A 21,871-nucleotide genomic window follows, 5' to 3' on the forward strand; every position below is an offset into this window, starting at 1 on the left:
TGGAGTTTCCACATTCTGGATTTTGCTAATGACATCCTCACAGTCATTTTTAGAATGTACCTCTAACATCTTTAAGTTAGACTTCTAGATCTAGTCTTTTACACTCCTTGCTATGTCACATCCAAAGGTAATAATGACACTTCTCCATTTTTTTATATTAAAATTGATCAGTAGGTTCAGAATCTCTGTGATCCATCCATTGTAAGAGATTTATGTGTACCAACGAACAATGCCATGGTGGTGGTTTTCAGTCACGTCCGCAGATGTAATTACGTGGAGAGATTTTTAGAATGTGATGTCATGCCCTCACGATGCATGCACTCACAAGATGGCCAATTAAGCTACATCTGAGGTCGAAATTTTTTTTAAAAGCTCTCCAAATGGTGGTCATGAGAAAGTCATGTTGAGAAATCACAGTTCAGATCAATTTCTAAAGCAGCACTATGGATATTTTGGGTCAGATTATTCTTGGCTCTGGGTGACTGTCCAGTGCCCTGATCCCTGGGCCCTACCAACCAAATGCCAGCAGTAGCTGTCTTCTCCACCACCACCCCCTAGTTGTGATAATAAGAACTGTTCCCAGATATTACCAAATGTCTTCTTGGGGAGAAAACCAACCCTACTATTGAGCCACTGATATAGATTAGTGGCTTTCAGTCTTTAGTGAGTATTAGAATTATCTTACAGGTTTTTAAAAATATGTATTGCTTCGTAATCCAGTAGCTATTTGTGGGAATGCAAGCTGGTACAGCCACTCTGGAAAACAGCATGGAGGTTCCTCAAAATGTTGAAAATAGAACTACCCTATGACCCAGCAATTGCACTACTGGGTATTTACCCTAAAGATACAAACGCAGTGATCTGAAGGGGCACGTGCACCCAAATGGATATAGTAGCAATGTCTATAATAGCCAAACTATGGAAGGAACCTAGATGTTCATCAACAGATGAATGGATAAAGAAGATGTGGTATATATATATATATATACAATGGAATACTATGCAGCCATCAAAAGAAATGAAATCTTGCCATTTGCGATGATGTGGATGGAACTAAAGAGTATCATGCTTAGTGAAATAAGTCAATCGGAGAAAGATAACTATCACATGATCTCCCTGATATGAGGAAGTGGAGATGCAACATGGGGGGTTAGGGGAGTAGGAGAAGAATAAATGAAACAAGATAGGATTGGGAGGGAGACAAACCATAAGTGACTCTTAATCTCACAAAACAAACTGAGGGTTGCTGGGGGGAGGGGGTTTGGGAGAGGGGGGTAGGGTTACAGACACTGGGGAGGGTATGTGCTATGGTGAATGCTGTAAAGTGTGTAAACCTGGTGACTCACAGACCTGTACCCCTGGGGATAAAAACACATTATATGTTTATAAGAAAAAATAATAATAAATAAAAAATTTTTTAAAAAGACACAGAAAAAATATATATATTATTTATATATATATATATATATATATATATATATATATATATATATATATATAGCTGGATACCCCTGCCCCCAAGTTCTTAATTCAATAGATCTAGAGTAAGTCTAAGAATCTATATTCCTAATAAGTTTCCAAGTGACTTTGGTGCAACCGTTCCAAATTCTGAGAACCACTGGACTAGAATGTTATTTTATTAGGACATTGATTCTTAAGACATCGTTGTATATTAGAATCGCCTGGAAAGCTTTGAAAACTCCAATGAACAGACAATTCCTAGACAAAGTAAATTAGAATCTCTGGGTATATACTTAAAAACACATGACAAAATATAGATGTATATGTGTATGTATACGAACATAGATAGATCCATAGATTTTTAAAACAATCAGACCTTTCACAAAGATCTTGTATGGGGCCACAAAGAAAATTTCATCAGATACTTTTAAACCTAAAGCTATTTACTCATATTTTCTAATTATAACCAATAACACCTGGAAATAAATACTAAAAAGGGTTTTATAATTTAAGAATTTGGAAAACTCAGAAACTCTTGTAAATAATTCATGGGTCAAAGAGGAAACAGAAACCATACCATATCTAAAAGTAATGAGGACAAGAACATTTCATAACAAATCTAGGATTCACAGGTAAACTTTGAAAAATTTAGGCCTGAAATCCCTTAATTATTAAAGAAGTAATGAAAACAAAACTTGAGTTGTCTGAAGAGAATAAACAGGGAACGAAATAAACCACAGAAAAGAAAAAGAAGGGATTTATGACATATTAAGGTAAGTAAAGTCCAAGACTGTAAACGATACACATTTTATGTACAATATAAATAAACCTATGGCATATATGTATGTGGACACGCAGACATATTCTCTATATAAACATGGAGAAAGCTGCTGAATAATGAACACCAAACTGGTAATACTAATTACATAATAAAAGTTCTGTAGGAGCTAAGCTTGAGAATTAAATGGACTCAAAGAAACAAATAGCATGAAAAATGTTTACATATTATTTATGTAATATTTCTTTTATTTTCAATTACCCTTCAAATGTTTTATTCTTCCACTACTTTTCCTTTATTAGCTGACTTTAACAATGCTCTTGAATTTTTTTTGTTTATGTAGACATCTAATGATATTTTAACTTAGGAGGAAACTAGTATTTAAAACACAAATATAAAGTCAAAGGAAAATTGGATCCTCCTTCCTACCTGACATATTTTTAGCTTTATCTGGTTGGCTTCCTCAATATTTGCCTCCTCAAAGCACTTCCTGCCTTGAATTATTAGATTATTTCTTTTTATTCTCTTAAATGTTTCACTGGTGGTGTAGAAAATCTGACAACTTACTCATCTTTGTTGTCAACTGAGAAAAGCTTTCCTATTATACAGAGTCTCCCCCCATAAATACATGGCATGTCACTGGTTGTCCAATCAACTATGTATAGGCGATTTCAGACTGAAAACTGGCCTCCTGATATCCAGATCCTAAATTCAATAAAAATCAGTCCATCATAAACGACACTAAGGGCATTTAAACTTATTTAGAAATCGGTCCCCCTGGACAGACACACCTGCTCTCTGAAGGGATCATCCCTTTCCCCTGCAATGTGCCCAAAGTACCCAATCAGAATCCAGGAAAACAACGGTTGTAAAGAACCCCAAATTTACCAAATGGCTTTAGAGGCCCTATTTAAACCCATACAACTAAATGATCAACATCATAGCAAGTGCTTTTGTCAACAGAAGACGAAAGGAGAAAGATTCTCTAAGGAATTGAACAGACCCAGAGCAACAACTCTTTTGGAGCTCAGCATCCCAGGAGATTTCAGTGCAAACGGTAGTAATGTTGTCAAAATTTAAGGGAATGTCAAGGTTATGAAACACAACAGTACTATGCAGCTCTCTGTTCACTCCAAGACTACTTTTCCAATGAACCACAACGACATTATCACTACTAAGAAAATGATGTGTTAAGATAACTGGCCATTGATATCATTGATAGAATTTTTTTTCAAAGTATTTCCCACCTCATGAATCAGAAAAACTCAAAGTCACTGTAATTTCACTGACTATGAATTTTTTAAGTACACACACCTAATAACCAACAGTGTGTGTCTCATTCAACAATATTTAGAAAAATTCCAGGCTTCAGGCTCTACGTTATGCCTACATAACACGTTATCTCCCCATATAATACGCTTCATTAAGGAGCTCCTATTTCAGGCTGGTCACATTAAATGGCCTGAAGAGGCCCTTTCAGGTTATTCTTTTTAATAAGTACAAATTCTTCCTATTATATCATCAATTCCACTTCTCCTAAGTATTATAATGTTGTCCACTGAAATAAAAGTAGTGAGCTACTTCTGTATTTTTGGTTTATAAGATACAATCTTGATCTAATCTCAATTGTTGAACCACTTATTTTTCAGTAGAAAGCAGGCATTCTGACAGCCGGAATAGGTCATCTTCAGAATCCGAGGCCGGAAGAAACAAGATTAGCATCGTAATAAAAGCACAGTCATGAGGAGCTCTTCAGAGCAGGACAGATGGCATCTATTGGTATGTATTTATTATAAGAATTTTATAAGATACACAACTCCCATTAGTGGACTTTCACACAGAATCATAAAACATGATTAATGAAAGATTCACCCTGGAGAAAACTACTTCTTTTCACTTTATGAATGTTGCCACAGGGCGCCGTCATTAGATGGCCTCACAATGCTTAACTCACATCCAGGACGAGGCACTGGGAAGTGGACAAATCACTCTCACGCTTGACTGTGACTAGCTTTCAGAACATGTCACTTTGTCATATGAACTTGGGCGAATTAACTGAATTCCTCCAGGCCTCATTTTTTTTTTTTTCACACACATAAAATGAAGCTGATGGTCACAGGGTTACTGTGAGGAAGAAAGGGAAGCTATAACCCATGGAGACCTCTCGAAAGAGTCCTCACACAGCAAATGGGGCTCTGAGGGTGTGGAGGAGGAGAAGGAACAGGAAGAGGAGGAAGAGGGGCAGGAGGATGGTGACGCGCTCAATCTTCCCAAAGATAGAGTTAAAAACCCAAAACTTTGTGTTGAATTGAACAGATGGTAGGTAGTACTGTATACTTGTTTACAAACAAAGACAGAGGAAGTCCTAAATTATAAAATTGCTTAGGATAACCTAAGAAAGAAATAAAGCCATAGTTTTTTTTGAAAATTTTTAAAAGATTTTATTTATTTATTTATTTTGATAGAGATCACAAGTAGGCACAGAGGCAGGCAGAGAGAGAGGGGGGAAGGCTCCCTGCTGAGCAGAGAGCCTGATCAGGGCTCGATTCCAGGACCCTGAGATCATGACCTGGGCCAAAGGCAGAGGCTTAAATCACTGAGCCACCCAGGTGCCCCGCAATAAAGCCATAATTTACATGACCTCCTTGCTAGGTTCTTCTACTGCACAATCGTGTGGTTCTAGCATTCCTTTACAGCCATGATCTACATAACTCCTTTTGCTTCTGCTAGTTCTATGCACGAAATAAAGTGATTCTTCATTTTGTACCTTTGGGGTCTCAAAATTCACATAAAAATCAATTTGACTTTTCTTGGCATCTACTGCAGGACACTAGAGGAAACTCAAATTCTGAAAAGAATATACACATAGATTAAAAGCATATATGTTTTTTTTCCTAGCCACTTTCTCCCTCTCGCAAAGACCTACTTCTGAAGACACCCTGGGTGCTTTCGGCTCCCAGCAAAGAACTGCCCCATGTCTCCATGACTGTTGGGGCTGACAGGCCCCCCAAGACTTTCACTGCCACTAGGAAAAGGAGTTCTAGAACATGACCTGGCAAACTCTTCTCTAAAGGTCTAGTAAATACTTTAGATTGAATGGGCCATATATATTTTTTCATACTACTTAACTCTGAAAACATATTAATGGACAGTATGTGAAGAAATATGCATGTCTATGTTCCAATAAAACTTTATTTAGAAAAACAGGCAGTGGGCTGGATTTGACCTACACACCACAGTTTGCAAATCCTGGTCTAAAAGATCCTGCCCACATTACTGGTAATTTAAATCTCAGAATCAGCTAGATGAAATCTGAGGTCTGGGGTCTTTCATAACTGTATTAGGGTTCTTCAGAGAAAGAGAACTAACAGGATACAGACAACTTTTTTTTTTCTTTTTTAAGATTTTATTTATTTGGAAAAGAGAGAGCACAAGTTGGTGGGGGGCAGAGGGAAAGAGAAAAGCAGACTCCCTGCTGAGCAGGAAGCCCAACACGGGGTTCAATCCCAGGACCCCAGGATCATGACCTGAGTTGAAGGCAGACGTCCACCCACTGAGCCACCCAGGAGCCCTGAGCATTTTCAATATCTACTTGTTTCTTCCCTTTTGTCATCCTCATTCCTAAAGTGGTATCACCCAGGAATTATTCGTTTTCTATTATGTAACAACTGACCATTGACTTATTAGTTGGAAACAATACCCATTTATCATTCTATAACCTGTAGGTTAGAAGTCTGGTTGTGGCATAGTTGGGTTTCCTGCTCAGGATCTCAAAATGTTGCTTGGGGCTGTGTTCTTCCTGGAGCCCAGAGTATTCTCTTAAATTCAGTGGTGGCTGGCAGAAGTCAGTTGTTTGCAGCCATATGGTCCCTGTTTTCTTGTCAGCTCTCAGACAGGGACCTCTTTCAACAACTAAAGGTTGCCCTCAGATCCTGGCCACGTGGGCCCCTCCATAGACTCTCTCACAACATGGCAGCTTACTACTTCAAGGTTCACAGGAGAATTTTTTTTCACACTTTGAATCTCTAAATTCAGCAAGCTCAGTCTCTTCCATTAATGGCTCACCTGATTATGTCAGGCCAACAAAGGAAAATCTTCCTTTTGATTAACTCAAGGTCAGCAGACTGGAAAACTTAATATGGAAAACTTACATATGCAACAAATTTCCAACTTTGCTATATAATGTTACCTAATTGTGGGAGTAAAATCCACCATAGTCATAGTCCCATCACACACAAAAAAGAAGGAATTATACAGACCTTGTAGAGTAGGAAGCAAGAATCTTGGGGGCTCAAGTCAATCTTCTACTCTCTATTTGTCCTACTCCTTCTAAACTTTCCTTTCTTTTGAATTAAGTATTTTTTCATATTATTTTTCTGCTTTCCTCTTTAATATTTTATATCCTTTTACTATATTTTAACTGATTAATATAAAGATTATGTGTGCTTGGTTATTAAAATATGATGTAATTACTAATTTTACCACTTCTCAGGCAACACAGAACTGTCATTCAGTTCAACTTATTCTCCTCCTGACTCATGTGCTGCTCTTAAGATGAATTTTGTTCTGCATAGTTTTTATTTTTCTATAGTTTTTAAAAACCAAGATTTACAACTGCCATTATTTTATTTAATCAAGTATTTACAAGTTCTCCTCATATTTGCCTTCCTCCTGCTCTTTTCTCCCCTTTATCTCCAAAATTATATCTGAGAACATTTTCTTCTACTTGAAGAACACTCTCTAATATTTCCACAATTTGCTACAAGGCTGCTGGTAATAAAATTCCTCAGCTTTGTCTTTGGAAAATTGCCATTTTAAAGGGAACCTGGGTGGCTCAGTCAGTTATGTGTCTGCCTTTGACTCAGGTCATGATCCCAGGTCCCGGGATTGAGCCCCATGTTGGGCTCCCCATTCAACAAGGAGTCTGCTTCTCCCTCCATCCCTTCCATTCCTGCTCATGATCTCTCAATCTCTAGATCTCTCTCTCTCAAATAAATGAAATCATTTTTTTAAAAAATGATTTCAGTACACAAAATGGTCATCAGGCTGGCAGTTATTTTCTTTAAGCACTTTGAAGTTTATATCTCATGTCTCCAATTGTTTCTTAGACAAAGTGAGATGTAAATATTACTATTGTTACTTTTAAGGTACTAAAGGTTTATTTTTTTGCTATGTTTTACTATATTTTTTTTGCTATGTTTTTAAGTGTTCCGTTTTGTGTTTGTAGTTTTACTCTCATGGTCTTAAGTATCCTTTCTGTCCATCTTAGGATTCAGTCCTTAAATCTGTATCTTAATACACCTAGTCAGTTGTGCAGAATCCTTAAGCAGTTGTATTAAACATTGCCTGTGTTCTAGTGTATTTGCAAGCTTTCTTGTTTTCGCTCTTTCTCCTTCTCTCACTGCTCCCCTCCCTTCTTCATCTTTTTATTTGGGAGCTCCAGTTACATGTGTGATAAAACATTCATCATTCCCCATATATTTTCTTATTCTCTCTTCTATATTATATTTTCCAATCTCTTAACCAGCAGTGTTTCAGTCTGAATTCTTCTGACCTAATCTCCAGTTCACTAATTCTCTTTTCAGCTACTTCTAAGCTGATGTTGAATTTATTGAGTTTCTAATATCAGTTATTTTAATCTTCAGTTTCATTTTAGGAATGCCTACAAGATCCCTTTTTATAGCTTTCAGTTCTCTATTAAATTTCTTCATCTTTTAACTCTTAGGTCATAATAATCATAAGTATTTTAAATTATATTTGTGGTAATTCTATTATCTGTGTACCCATGACCTTGTTTCTATCATGTGTTTGCTGTTGCTCCTTGGTCAACTCCTATCTTACATGCCTGTGTTGTATAACAAACAAATTGGCTGACCAATGTCCCTGCTTCTTGGGAGCGAGACTCTAAAACCTCACAAGTTTCCACATGAAAGCAGGGGCTTTGGTTTTCAGGAAACCCCTGAATCACAACTCAATTTCGGCTAATGAGTTCATTCATGTCAGCCCAAGACAGCTTCAACATGGGGGTTGGCCATGCTAGAAAGAGCAGTGATGACTAAAAGGTTGGAAGTTTGATGCAGCCTGACCTCCGGGGAGGGGCAAGTTCAGTCATGCAGTAGAATATGTAATCAATCATTCCTACATAATAAAACCACAATAAAAACACTGTAGAACCAAAGCCCTGCTGAGTTCCCTGAATGGTGGACACAGCGATTTAATGTATCCTGGTCCACAGGGAGAGGGTAAAGAAGCTCTGTATTCATTCCTTCGCGGAATTCACCTGATACAACTCTTCATCTGACTGGTCTGATTTGTAAGCTTTATAATAAAACTGAAATCATAATTATAGTACTGTCCTGATCTCCTGAATCTAAAGAGATTGGGGAACACCCAAATTTGTAGACAGTTGGTAAGAAGCACAGATGGTCTGAGAATCCCACACCCAACTTGAAGCTAGAGTCTGAGATAAGGGCAGTTTTGTAGAGACTTAAGTCCTTAACTTGTATAATCTGGTCACTTTGGGTAGTTAGTGCCAGAACTTCACTCTCCTATACCAATTGGGGTTGAAACAGAAGAGCTCATTTAATCTTGACTATCACACATCATATATAGAAAATTATAGAGATCATTTGAGTTCTAGGTCCTATTTTCTCCCAAAAGATACACTTTTTTGCTTCTGGCAGGTACAGTGGTCAAAGGTCACAAGCAATCTCACATCATCTTAATCCAAACAGCTACTAGTATTATTTAAGGCCAAGTCTGAATACTTGTGAGGACTGGTCTATTTCTGGTTCACCATTGCTTCAAGGGGAAAGCTCTTAGAAAGTGCCTTTCCTCTGGAGGGTCCTGTACCAGCTTTGATCCACTTCCACTCTGATTCTTACCACAGCCCTGCCCACTTCCCTGCTCCTCGATCCACTGCAACCCGTTAGAGAGAAGAGGCTGCTCCAAATGTTAAACTCAATTCTCTGGTCTCCTTGTATTCTGGGAAATTGGCCCCATGTATTTTCACTGTTTGTTTTTTTTGTTATTGTTTTTTGTTTTTTGGGGTTTTTTTTGCTCCCCATTATCTCCAAACAGATTTTAGGGGATGGTTTACCTATTTTAGTTTTTCTCAGGGGTACAATGTTTTGAAATAACCTATCTACTATTATTATCAAAATCACTTTTTAGAATTATCCTTAGAATTATCTTTAAGGTGATCAACATCAGCTTAGAACTAGCTGGAAAGAGAATTAGTGAACTGGAGATTAGGTCAGAAGAATTCAGACTAAAACACTGATGGTTAAGAGATTGGGAAATATAATATAAAAGAGAGAATAAGAAAATATATGGGGAATGATGAATATTGTATCACACATGATAGATGTGTGATCTATCACACAAGATAGGTAACTGGGTGGCTCAGCTGGTTGGGCATCCAACTCTTGGCTCTGACTCAGGTCATGATCTCAGGGTTGTGAGATCACACCCTGCTTTGGGCTCCAAGCTCAGCTCAGTTTTTTGGTTTTTGATTTTTTTTTTTTTGTACTTTTGTTTTGTTTTGTTTATTTGTGTTTGCCTATGGGCATCCATTTGTTCCACCCAAAAGTCTTTTAAGTTGAAAAGTCCCCTCTTTTCTTCTTTTTCTTTCGGAGACAATCTGTCTTTCTCCCTTCTAAGACACTAGACAGAAAAACCTCCTCAAATATAGTCTTTAGGGAATAATAGTCAGGAATATAAGTACCTTGCACAAAACTTAAACTTTCTGTAAAGTCAGAAACCTCCCCTTTGGGGGTGAAAAACACAGGTACCACTAACCGCTTAAATGAGGAGAAATAATGGAAAATTCAGTGAGAAGTCCTACATTAACACCACAGAAACAATTTTCCATGTTGGCAAGTATGTGAATTTTCTAGGAATGTGTAATGTACATCAGGTTGTCAAAGATACCCACAACCACCCTCTTCTTTTTTTGAAAACAACTGTTTCTCAAGGCTCAGCTTCCTGCTACAAGAATAGGGATTCTTCCTGTGGAGTTTTGTCAAGGTGCTTCTAATAGAGAAGGCTCTGAGCCCAGGATGTGGGACTCATGGGCCCCAAAGCAGTTAGTTTTCTATCACTCAGGTTGGTGTGCAGATTTAGTAAGACATCTTTTCTTCCCCTCCCTGAAGTACAAGCAGATGACAATCTTTCAGAAATCACCAAAATAATACAAGTGGGAGACCTCTGATCTTGCTGAGTGAGCCAGAGTGGCCACCAATGCAAGTATCGCTCTCCTTAACGCTGTTCTCCTTAAACAACCTACAGTAAAGTGCATGGCTTGTTTTCTCTACTTATTTCTTTTGCAAATACGAAAGAATGAGCATTTGTGTGCAGATTCCCATATATGTGTCCCTGTGTTAAAGATTAACAAGAATGAATAATGTGGTCCTGGCTGAAAAATGAATAGATGTTCAACAGAAGAGACTGACCACCAATAAAGATAATAAATGTTACTTGGTGACAAGTGCCATTATTTGTGACAAGTGCCATTATTTGTATGGGACAGTTAAAAACAGTCCTACCACCAACATGGTCCCAACCAAATTAAGTTCAGCTGTGCTGATATGTTACCAGACCCTAGATATTGAAGCTTCATCTATGAATATAATAAGGAAAATAATTAGGTTCACAGAAAAATGACCCACAGACAATTTCTATTTACAGTTGATAGTGAATAGCAGATTCAAACCAATTAGTGGAAAGAAAAGCTTATTTTACTAACTCATATAGGCTAATAAACTTATTGCTTCAAAATCAAAGATCAACAAAGATCCCCACCTTGCTAATCTTCCTCAAAGGGTAGAATGGTAAGAGATGTTGTCTCAGATTTAATTTGTAAAAAGACTGAGATTGGCCACTCTCAGATTAACATTTGCTTCTTCTTGAACGTAATATCAAGATCTTACTAGAACATAAGCTCCTTAAACACAGGGGCTGGCGAAGTTGAGTGTCAGATGCTCAAGCAGTTGTGCTACCCAGGTGTCCCATAAACCAACACGTTTTTTAAAAAAGTATATTTACTTTTTCAGAAGTATTTAAAGAAATGGCCTCTGTTGCATTGATTCTGGCCAGGAGCTGGAAGGGAAGCATTTGCAGGTGAAATACATGCAGAAAATAAATAATTTTGTGGATAGATTAGCAAATTTCAGGCATTTCTCTGTACTTCTTTTGTTATTTTAGGGCTTTTGGTAATATATTGCTTGCACGCTCCAGGCTTGTATCAGTCATGCTGCAAGATTCAACTAATAATACCAAAAATGCCGAAGTGTGGTCCTGCCTTCAAAGAGTTCCCAGGTTCCTGAGGCCAAAAAATACACAATAACACCTTGCAATTTAAAAAAATTCAGTTTATGGGGGTGTGTCAGTGGCTCCGGTTGGGTGTCTGCCTCTAGCTCGGGTCATGATCCAGGGGTCCTGGGCCCCATCTGCTCAGCGGGGAGTCTGCTTCTCCCCCTGCCCCTCCCCCTGCTCAGGCTCTATCTCTCTTTCTCTCCAATAAATAAAATCTTTTTAAAAAATTTCAAGTTATCTCTCGCTATGCAATAGACTACCACCAAACTTAAAAAAAGAAGAAGAAAAAAAAAAAAGACAGGGGCTGGCTCCACTCACTACACGGAGCACACACCAAGATGCCTACAGCATACTAGTTCCTCACTAAGCATTAAAGGAACGGAGTTGAAGTGATGGCAAAGTAGGCCCAGGATTCAAAGGTTATTTCGGAGTGAAATTGTAAGTGTTTGAGTTGACACATTTGTCACAGTAGAATTTGTGCTTCTGCAACACTCCTCCCTGTGCCTACGAGGGTGTTTGGCTGAGCAGCTGAGCCACGGGCAGGTGCGAAAGCAAACTGTCAGAGGAGTGTCTTCATAGCAACAGCGAAACCAAGAAGTAGAGGCCTACCCAGCACTGAACGAAACATGTATTCACTCAGGGGCTGAGCCTGTGAGGATATTTCTATTCAAACTGCTGCACAAGAGAAAACAGGTAGGTTGGGGGACGACACGTCCAAATAAATGTAAATGAATCATCACAGATTAAAAACAGGCTCCTTCTACTCCAAATCATTATTATAAAGAACGACGTAAATAGCACTAGAGCAGAAAAACAGCAAAAGAGATGGTGCTGCTTTTGCTTTTCATGCCAACCAGAATATAACCACAAGGGCATTCGGAAATTAAAAAGAAGAGGAAGCTCTTCTTTTTTTTCCCCCCCTGAAAGATATTGCTTATATACCTAGATTAAGCAAATAAATGAGACACGGACAAGTAAAAAATGGTACTAAATTTTGTTGAGGGGGCACCTAGGGTGCTCAGTTGGTTAGGCTTCTACCTCTTGGTTTGGCTCAGGTGGGGATCTCAAGGTCCTGGGACTGAGCCCTGCATCGGGGCTGCAGTGGGGAGTCTCCTTCTGTTCCCGGTCGTCTCCCCATGTGTGTGGGTGCTTGGCTCTCATTCCCTCTCATTCTCTCTCGAATAAATAAATCAATCTTAAAAAAATTTTTTTAATTGCAGTGAGAAAATAACTGGAGGATTTCTGCTTTTTTAATGTTGATGTTTTCATTCTTTTGACTCTTTTTCAATGTCCTCAACTTTAAGAGCATCCAACATTTCAGGTCAGGTCCTTTTGTTTCCCCCCATTTTTACTGAAATCCAATGGCTCCAATTCCTATGAATATTTTTAATCTTTGGACTTTGAGGCCCGTGCTTTTTAAAACAGTGCATTCCAGGCCAGTGCTTCCTTGAGAGGGTGGCTGAAGACCAAGCCAGTTTGCTTGACGAAAACATGCTGAAATAAAGTGCTGAGTTCTCTGTAATCAGCAGGGAGTTTAAGTTTGGGGAGAAGAGTGCACCTGTCTCAAGGGACAAGAGGCAGAGAACAGAAAATACTTCTCTCCTATGTACTTACTCTTCATCCAAACTGCCTAGTAAAGCCATGCTGCTCCCAGACCCAGGCTGCACAGGTACACACAGGCCATGAAGAGGAGGAGGAAAGAGAAGCCCTCACTGGATAACCCTATCTCCTTGATCACTCAGGAGCCCAGAACATGGCTTTATGAGCTTCCTCCTAGGTGGTGACTGAGGGCATACAAATTCTGTAATGGTATTAGTCATCTGATTGTGTACACAGATAGAAACCATGCGTCTCTTCCAAAGCCAGACTGAGAGACATTTCATCCCTGGTACCAAACCCATCTCATGCCTTATCAATTATTTACAACTAAAGCTCATTAAATCATCAGAATATCACAAAAGGGGCAAGGAGACAAAAAAAAAAAAATACTGTCATGCATGCATATGACCCAGCTTCTGCCCGCTGACTCATGTTCTGGAAAGCAAATGGAGCCTTTATTTCCAGATATTGTCAGAAACAATAACTCAATTGTCTTGAATTTCAAAGTAGCAAAACAGAGCAAGTATGTGCCAACAGTAATGCCTGTTAAGACAGAGTTACAACCTCTCTCCGCTGATTACTGCCTCACTCGAACTCTCTTCTTCCCTCTTCCCTTTCTCCCTCCCTCTAACACACACAGAAACATGGACCCTCTCCATTCCGTTGTCACCCTTTTTTATTTCTTTCCAAAAGCCTTTATCATCACCTTGTAGATTACCAGGGGTGTATCCATATGTGTGGGCACTTACAAATAAGAGCACTTAGGTTTTCGCTGTCCCATATCCCTATTAGAATGAAAACTCCTTGAGAAAAGAGACATTGTATCTTTTTTATATCCTACTATAACCCCAGCACCCAGAACATGATGGTCATTTCACAAATTGTTACTGATTGAATAAAACTACCCGTGCACTGCATAGCATTACCTGTTTTAACTTACAAACGATGCTGTTGCGGGAGTGGGGATGATGCCTGGGTGGCTCAGTCAGTTAGGCTTCCAATTCGGTGTTGGCTCATGTCATGATCTCAGAGACCACACTGGACTCCATGCTCAGCAGGGCTCAGCAGGGAGCCTGCTTGAGATTCTCTCTGCCCCTACCCCTGCTTTCTCTCTCTAAAATAAATAAAATCTTAAAAAAAAAAAATACAAATAATGCTATTCAAAAAATATTCCCCTAATACTGTAATTCCCAGTAATATTCCCCTAATCTATCCATTTTAAAACACACTAACTTAGAAGTATGGCATGCTTCATTTAGAGAGTGCATATTCAATGCAAAAGTAAGTGTGTGTGTACATAAAGGGAATGCCTTTGCTGATATTTTAATATGCTTCACATAAAAACAGACAAAAGTAATAAGATGCAATCCAGAGACAAAACCTAGGACAGAAAATACTCCCTACATAAAATATGTCATGCTCGAAATGAAAATTGGTAATCAAATTTCCAGCCTCCAGAATGAAAGCTTATTTTTACGTCAATAATTAAAACACTATGTTGCATCTGACAAATCCCACCAGTTTCTCCTTAATGTATTCTCACTGTCTGAAGAGCCTGAGTAAGAACTAATAAATTACAATTTAAAGCTACCACTTAAAGTATCTCTCCCTTTTACCCAAATGCTCACAACCCATATAGATGATATGTTTACTGTTATTTAGACAAATTGTAAACTAAGTAGTTTTAGAGCCATAGCTCTTCCTGGAAAAAAATCTCAAGAAACTTAAAATAAATCTATAGTGCTGCTAGATGTCACAAGAAAGGTCAGAATTCAAACTGTACATGTAAGATGAGCAAGAAGAGTAGAGAAGACCATGAATTTAGTTTAACTTGGGGAGGGCCTCATTTGCCCACTCGATTCCACTTAATTGAATGGGACACCATATGCTCTTCATTCCAAGAGCTTTTATTAATTTTATTTAATTAATTTTATTAATTTTTTATTTTAATTAATTTAATTTAAAATTTAATTAATGAATTAATTTTATTAATTTATTAATTAATCCTCTCATGAGAATGCCTACGTGATCACATCCACGTACAAATCTAAATGCAAGGGGAAATTAAAGGTAACTGTATTGGTCTCTAGAATAATAGAACCCATCCCTGAACTGCATTTTCCACTGCTACAATTACAGTTGTGTCAGTGGAAAGAGGCATGGGCGGACTGACCGAGCCAGTCAGGAAGAGAGCATTTAGAACCAAAATGTTCCTAACTTACTTGGAGGTAACGGTTACTTCTGGCCATCTGCCCATTTCCAATGCTTCCTATGACAAATCTGGTTTGACCTCAGCTCTTCGACGTTAATAATATGACACAATTAAGGAGCCTAAGCAGATCACAAAGATGGTAAAGGGCTGTGCGGCAAAAGAAATTTTTACATATTTCCCTGGAACTTCTCCAGCTTTCAAGTTGCTGTCCAAAGGTCAAATTATTTTCACTTCTCTGTTTTTAACGAATCAAGAGATATATACATATTCCTAGCTTATCATGCTATTTTTCTCCCCCAGTATGGATTCATATCAATTAAAGAATTTCTGCCTTCAGGCTGAGCTGCCCTTTGCCTCCCCAAGTCACCTAAGGCACCAAAATGACTCCAGATAAGAGCAGAAAGATAAAGAAATTTCTACACCAAGACTTGAAATAATAGCGTGCTTAGTGAATATAAAATTGAAGAAATTATTGTTATCATTCTATGCAAATCAATGCCCAATATCGCCATTTAATCAAGGCAAATGTAACTCTCCTTTCGGAAGCAACAGCCTTGGGGCTCCCACTGCCTATTTCTGATTCATTTTCTCCTTCGAGTCATGATCTGACATCTATTGAAATCTAATTTAGTCCGTGTAAACATGCTATACAAAGGGCACAAATGGATGTGTTCTTACTGACATCACTTCCTAGAAAGAGCTGTGATGTGCTGAACTGAATACACAATGCGATTAATTTGATATACAAATTAACATTAAATCAAGAATGGTACGCAAAAGGACAGACTTTCACATGTGTGCGAAGAGAAAGTGGGTCCAGAACAATAGGAAAAATATCTCTGAAACGGCCCCTTGTTTTCTCTGCAGTAATAACCAGCTACGTACAGAATCAGGAGAAAAATCCATTCAATAAGAAACACCTACCAAACACACAGTCGCTCTAATGTCCAGGAGATATGGAAAACGGTACTTATTGCCACGGAGCTCAGCTGAGGAAATCCAAGATCTTTCAGACACTGAATAGTCTTATTTGAGAATGAAAACCTTCAACTGTTACAACAAAAACTTTGCTCATTCATTCCTGGCTTCAGAACTTTAGCAACAATCAGGAGCCCTTCCTCACCCCACACCTATGCCATTCAATACAAAGAAGAGAGGATTTTCTTTGCTAGAGTTTAGCTTCTCCTCCTCCAAAGTAGATGCTCTACTAAGCTTTCATCCACATGCCTGGGGGTCCCTCAAATTTTTCCCTATCTGACTAAATGATGCTTTTCTGTTACATAATAATGCCAGCGACAACAGAATCTGTTGACCTCTTCAACTGCATTGAGTACTCTACCTGCTTTTCTTCTGAATCTTCACAACAATCCCACAGAGCAGCAGCTAATATTTAAGCTGCATTTTACAGAGGAGCAAAGCAATGGTTCAAGAAATTCAGGGCCTGCAGTAGGAAGTGGCAGAGCTGAGGCCCAAACCCAGGGCTGTCTATCTCCAGAGACCATTCGTTTAACTACAACTCTCTCTAGTGTCTGTAGAAAGAATAAAGTCTCTAAGAATAAAGTCTCTTTTCTCTTAAAGAATAAAGTCTTTAAGAATCATTTAAGTGTTTGATTTCACAAATCAGGGAATAAAGACCCCCAAAACCAAAACACAACCTCTTTTTGCTCCTACGTCTATATACACATAACACAGCATTTAACACATCTGCCCCTCAAACCTCCTTTGGCGTCCATGACTAACCTCCCTGGTTCTCTACTCAACCATCATGCCAACACTTTCTGGCCCATGTACATCTTAAATGGCAGCATTCTGAAACTCCACCCTTGGGCTCCTCTCTCCTTCATCTATTCCAAGGTTTTATAGACTTTTTTTTTTAAAGCAATGCCCAGACGGACAAGCACATCCCCTTAATCCCAGCTCTGCCCTCCCTACTTAGGACTCCCGTTCCTTCAACTATCCCCTGTGTGCTTGGGATTTACATCCAAGCCAAGCTTTGTCTAGGTGAAAGACTCAAAAATTCTAATCTCCTGCCTGATGTCCCACAGACCCTCTGTACTCACCGCTGTCCAAACTTTAACTCAACACTTGTACAAAATATGTCTCCTACATCCTTAGTACTGTGTCTCTTCACTCAAATCAGAAACATCAGGACACCTGTGGATCAGATACATTCCCTCACAGTCCAGAAGTTCACCCCTAAACCAGTCAATACGACCTAACATGTCGCTGGTCCGGGTAGATGTCTCCATTCTGATGGCCACTCTCCAGGGCAACTTTCCCCCCCCCCCCCCCACAAATACCTAAAAACAGCCCTGTCCTAATTGGCTTCCCTGATCTGGACTCTCCTCATCTTTGACTGATGCTCCTCCTGTGCGTCAGATCTACCTATTTCTTTTACAAGAGACCTGACCAATTCACCCTCGTGCCACACTCCTTCCTAACTCCCTCAGAATAAAAAGCCCATCCAGGGGAATGGCACCAAGGATCCTTCAAAAGCTGACCACACTGGTCCCTCTTGTCTAGTTTCCACCTCTGATTCTATCCTTCCTGCGGTCACTCTGGGGAAGGATGCTACTCCCAGAACACGCTGTCATCCCCTTGAGTCTTATGTTTATTCTTCTGCTTGGAATTAAGTCCTCAAACCAATTGCCTTTTGAATTCCCTCTTGTCTTTTATTCAAACCCTATCAACACCATCGACATCCTCTTCCTAAACTAGCATAAGGAGCATTGTTTTGTTGACAGAGTTTTCCAGGCTCTGCATTTCACTGGTCACTATAAGCCAGGTCTGTCTGGTCAGAGAGGCATGACTAAACCTCAGGTCCCCAAGGGACTTTCCCCAAGGTGCAACAGCTAGTTAAATGAGTATTAACTTTCCAAATGTTCTCTAAGTTACCAAAAATAAATATGTGTAATAGTTACCGCTCTATGATGTTAGTATTATGAACAATGTCCATTAAAAGAATTGAAAGCCTGTAATAAAACATCTAGACAATGCCTTCTCCTGCAGTAATCCCTTGTGTGTTCAACTCACAATTCACCCACCAATTCCTCAAGCAAAGCAGAACATTCAAATCACCCTAAACATCTTATGGCTTTGCACTATTTGTGCACTTTTCCCAGTAATTCCATTAACTTCAGTCTCCACCCAATGCCACCAAGTATTAATGTGAGAGAGGTATTATAATTATGTAATGTATTAGGAAGAGTGGTCCATTTCATTATGTATGTATATAAGTGGGAGGTAATAGAAAAAGGTCCTGAACTTCTGTGCTGTTTGAGAACTCTGACTTTGAAACTGAATTTGAGATGAAATATGCCAAAAAGAAAAATTAATCAAAACTAATGAACATTTAAGGAAGTTGTAAGTAGTTTAATGTGTTCACTCCTTCTGCTCTGTATATTTTAGCCAATACTTCTGATCATGTTTTATTTTTACAAAAATTTTCAGCAATTCTATCAAGTAATAAAAATAGAACATAAGAGAAAACTTCTAAAGAGGCCAACACATGGATCCCTTCAGTGGATAGAGGAAGTGTTAGTGGACCACTTTCTATTATGTGGATGACCTGAACAGACATATCCTTCAATGACCATACCAAGGCAAGGAAGTGCAAGGCTTAAGGTGCAGGGCTTGGTACCAACCTCCGCTGCTCTTCCCCGTGTTCTCCTGAAGGGACAGTGAGGCATTCATCCATGTGTCCGTGCAGCAACCTGAGGACGTCACCACCAATTAGATACCCTGTAAAGATTCAATTAGTCACATTTGAGCGGTCATGGTCAGATGCTGAAAGCCGAACAGATCATCTGGTCCCATCTTCTATTTTCACAGACAGAGAAACAAAAGCTTAGTGAGGTTTCAATGCCTGGCCCAAATCACAGAGAAGAATGGTGCCACCTGCTTGCCACCTCTGAACTCATGGTTCCCGAGTCCCACAGGTAGTCACGTCCCCACTAGAAAACACAACCTCAACCCCATAAAATCCTCCCTTTCATATACAAGAATGTGTAGGATCAGACTGAACCTGCATAAATGAGAACAATCAGAACATAAATGCAGATGTTTCCTAAGAAATCCTGATGCATAAACACTACTGTGATCTGGCTCTAAGTCACCCAACCGTGGACGATGAGAAACCTCAATGTTAGCCTAACTCAGCAACACCCTGAGGCCAAAACACTGGAGTGAATAACATCTACAAGCTCACACATAAAGCCCACACAAATAAGCAAAAGCTGCAGCAGTAGCAGAAGAATAGAAAAAAAAAGATCAATGTTCACACAAACTTCACTTCTAAATAGCGATTTAACTGAGATTCTTAAATGTCACGTATCTGCATTCTGGAAGGGTCTAACACAAAATGCTCTAATTAACAACCAGCTCATTATTACAATTCCAGAGATGACTGTCAACTGTGCAGCTGGGATGAGCCCTCTCACAGAAGTGGAGTTTTTACCTTGGGCGGCTTCGCTTCCTGAGCTGATAGGGGCCACGCTCCAGAGAGTCTGCTGGAAAGCAGCGTCCACGTGTAAGCTTCCATTGCCGTAAGACAAATGCTGCAGAAGAGGCAAAAGGAGACATCTCTTCAGGTGCTCGGGAGGCTCACTACGTGAGTGCTGGAACCTAACACTGCAGACTGGGAAATGTCCACAGACGGCATCTATTTCAGTCCTGTCACTGAATCATTGACAGACTAGCAGAAGGAACATCAGAGCTCCTATTTGACTGCAGGCATTTTTAAACCTCATTCTTAGCAACTCATTGGGAAATGCAAACAAGATTAGGAAAATAAACGTGTTAAGACAGACTAATTTGTTTTAAGGTTCGTTGATGCACAAAAATGTTCAGGTAGTGGGCACTTATCATTGAAACTGTAATTAAGTGTCCTACATATCACACTGTGACAGTTTTTTGATGGTGAGGTAGGTAAAATCTACTTAGTTTTATCGGGTCCTCTGGGAACTTTTATCTGCAATTTGATATAACAGCCATTAGGTGGCAATGTTTCCTAATACGCATCTCAAACCGGGGCGCTGAATTTCCTCCAAAATTCAGATATTACAAATTTCAGATTTTCCTTCTTAAAAATAGAAATGTGCGAAAGTAATAACATATTTCCTATGTCCGAGCACCATCATATATGAGTTATCAAATGATTAGTAAAGAAAAACAAAATTACGAGTACAGCCAAATATGTGTTGCTCATTTTACTAATCAGTGCTTCGTTGCCTCTAGAGTTTCAAAGAGACACAGAACAACCACATTTTCCTTAGAGTCATCTCAGTAAACACCACCAATATTCCTGTAATGTTTCTGCAACACCTCTCCAAAGCTGATGACAGCCCAAGCTTTTAAAGTCTTTAACTGTACTAGATTTTCCCCTGAAATCTGACCCTCTAGCTTAGATGAAGAGCGATTACAGTCACACTTCCATACTCCACAGGTTGTTCAAGACCCAACATTCTCTTGCTGAAACATACCATTCTCAAGTCACTAGTAAAAATAGGTATTTCACCATCTTTCTCTTAGGAACAAAAACCAAAGGAAGTTTTGACCTTTCACACATATACATCCATCTTATCAATAATCTTTCTAATCAATAAAATTAAAAGTTTACCAGTCGATGCATCAGATTTAGCAATCACTTGCTCTGACCCCCCTGCTCCTCTCAAGGAGATAGGCCTGTTTACAACCCCTTAAACTGAGCCTGTCCCACTGCCACAAAATCCCAGCTGAGATTTGGTCATTCAATTCTTCCCCAGTATTAATATTATTTAACTATTTACAAATAAGTCGTATGCGCTCTGCTTCCGCAACCAAGAAAAATACAAGTTCCTTCAAAGCTATCATCACACGACATCATTGTTCTGTGTATATTTCTTCCCCATTTCATAAGCGATTAGAAAGAGGTTCACGACTATATACCCACATTGAACAGCACTATTCACTAAGCAAGTACATGGAGAAGCCAACCAAACCTTTAGAATCTAAGTTGTACAAACCAAAAAAAAATTTCTGAAGTTATTATATAAATATTCCTATTTCAATGATCTGAGTTAAAATAACAGCACACACACACACACATCCATATGGATTTTCCCAAACCATTACAAGACAATTCAAAACGATTCTATTTTTACATTTAAATTCGAGTGAAAGTTCATACCCCATGACGATAAATGCCATTATTTGTTAGTTCACCATGTTTCACGAACATGTTGTGTAGGAAGCCTGTGTTAAATAGTAAGGGAACACCTTCTCTGGACCCTGAGGGTGCTTGTCATAGGGATGGGAAGGGAAAATATATAGGCAAAATGCTACAAGGCAGCATTTTTTTAAACTGTTAGGTGAAATGTAATCAAAATGCTACAGGATTGGAGAAAAAAGAACACTTTAGCCAACCTAATGTGAACATGGTTCGTCACACAGAACCTTGAGGATAGGCAACATCTGCACCAGAGATGTATTTCGGGTGGGATAAGGGCTTTGAGGGGTCAGTAGAACTG

General features: G+C 39.0%; 1 protein-coding gene across 7 annotated transcripts in view; it reads right to left on the reverse strand.

The window, feature by feature from the left end:
- Positions 1-21,871, reverse strand: part of RYR2 (ryanodine receptor 2) — a 739,709-nt gene that overhangs the window by 383,075 nt on the left and 334,763 nt on the right. For all 7 annotated transcript variants that reach the window (XM_059397367.1, XM_059397365.1, XM_059397366.1 and 4 more), the window contains 2 exons: positions 19,822-19,921; positions 19,010-19,106 (listed from right to left, as the gene is read on the reverse strand). In XM_059397367.1, the coding sequence (XP_059253350.1) occupies positions 19,010-19,106; positions 19,822-19,921 (197 nt within the window). The remainder of the gene's footprint in view (positions 1-19,009; positions 19,107-19,821; positions 19,922-21,871) is intronic.

This window comes from Mustela nigripes, chromosome 4, assembly GCF_022355385.1.
Source record: "Mustela nigripes isolate SB6536 chromosome 4, MUSNIG.SB6536, whole genome shotgun sequence".
NCBI lineage: Eukaryota > Metazoa > Chordata > Mammalia > Carnivora > Mustelidae > Mustela > Mustela nigripes.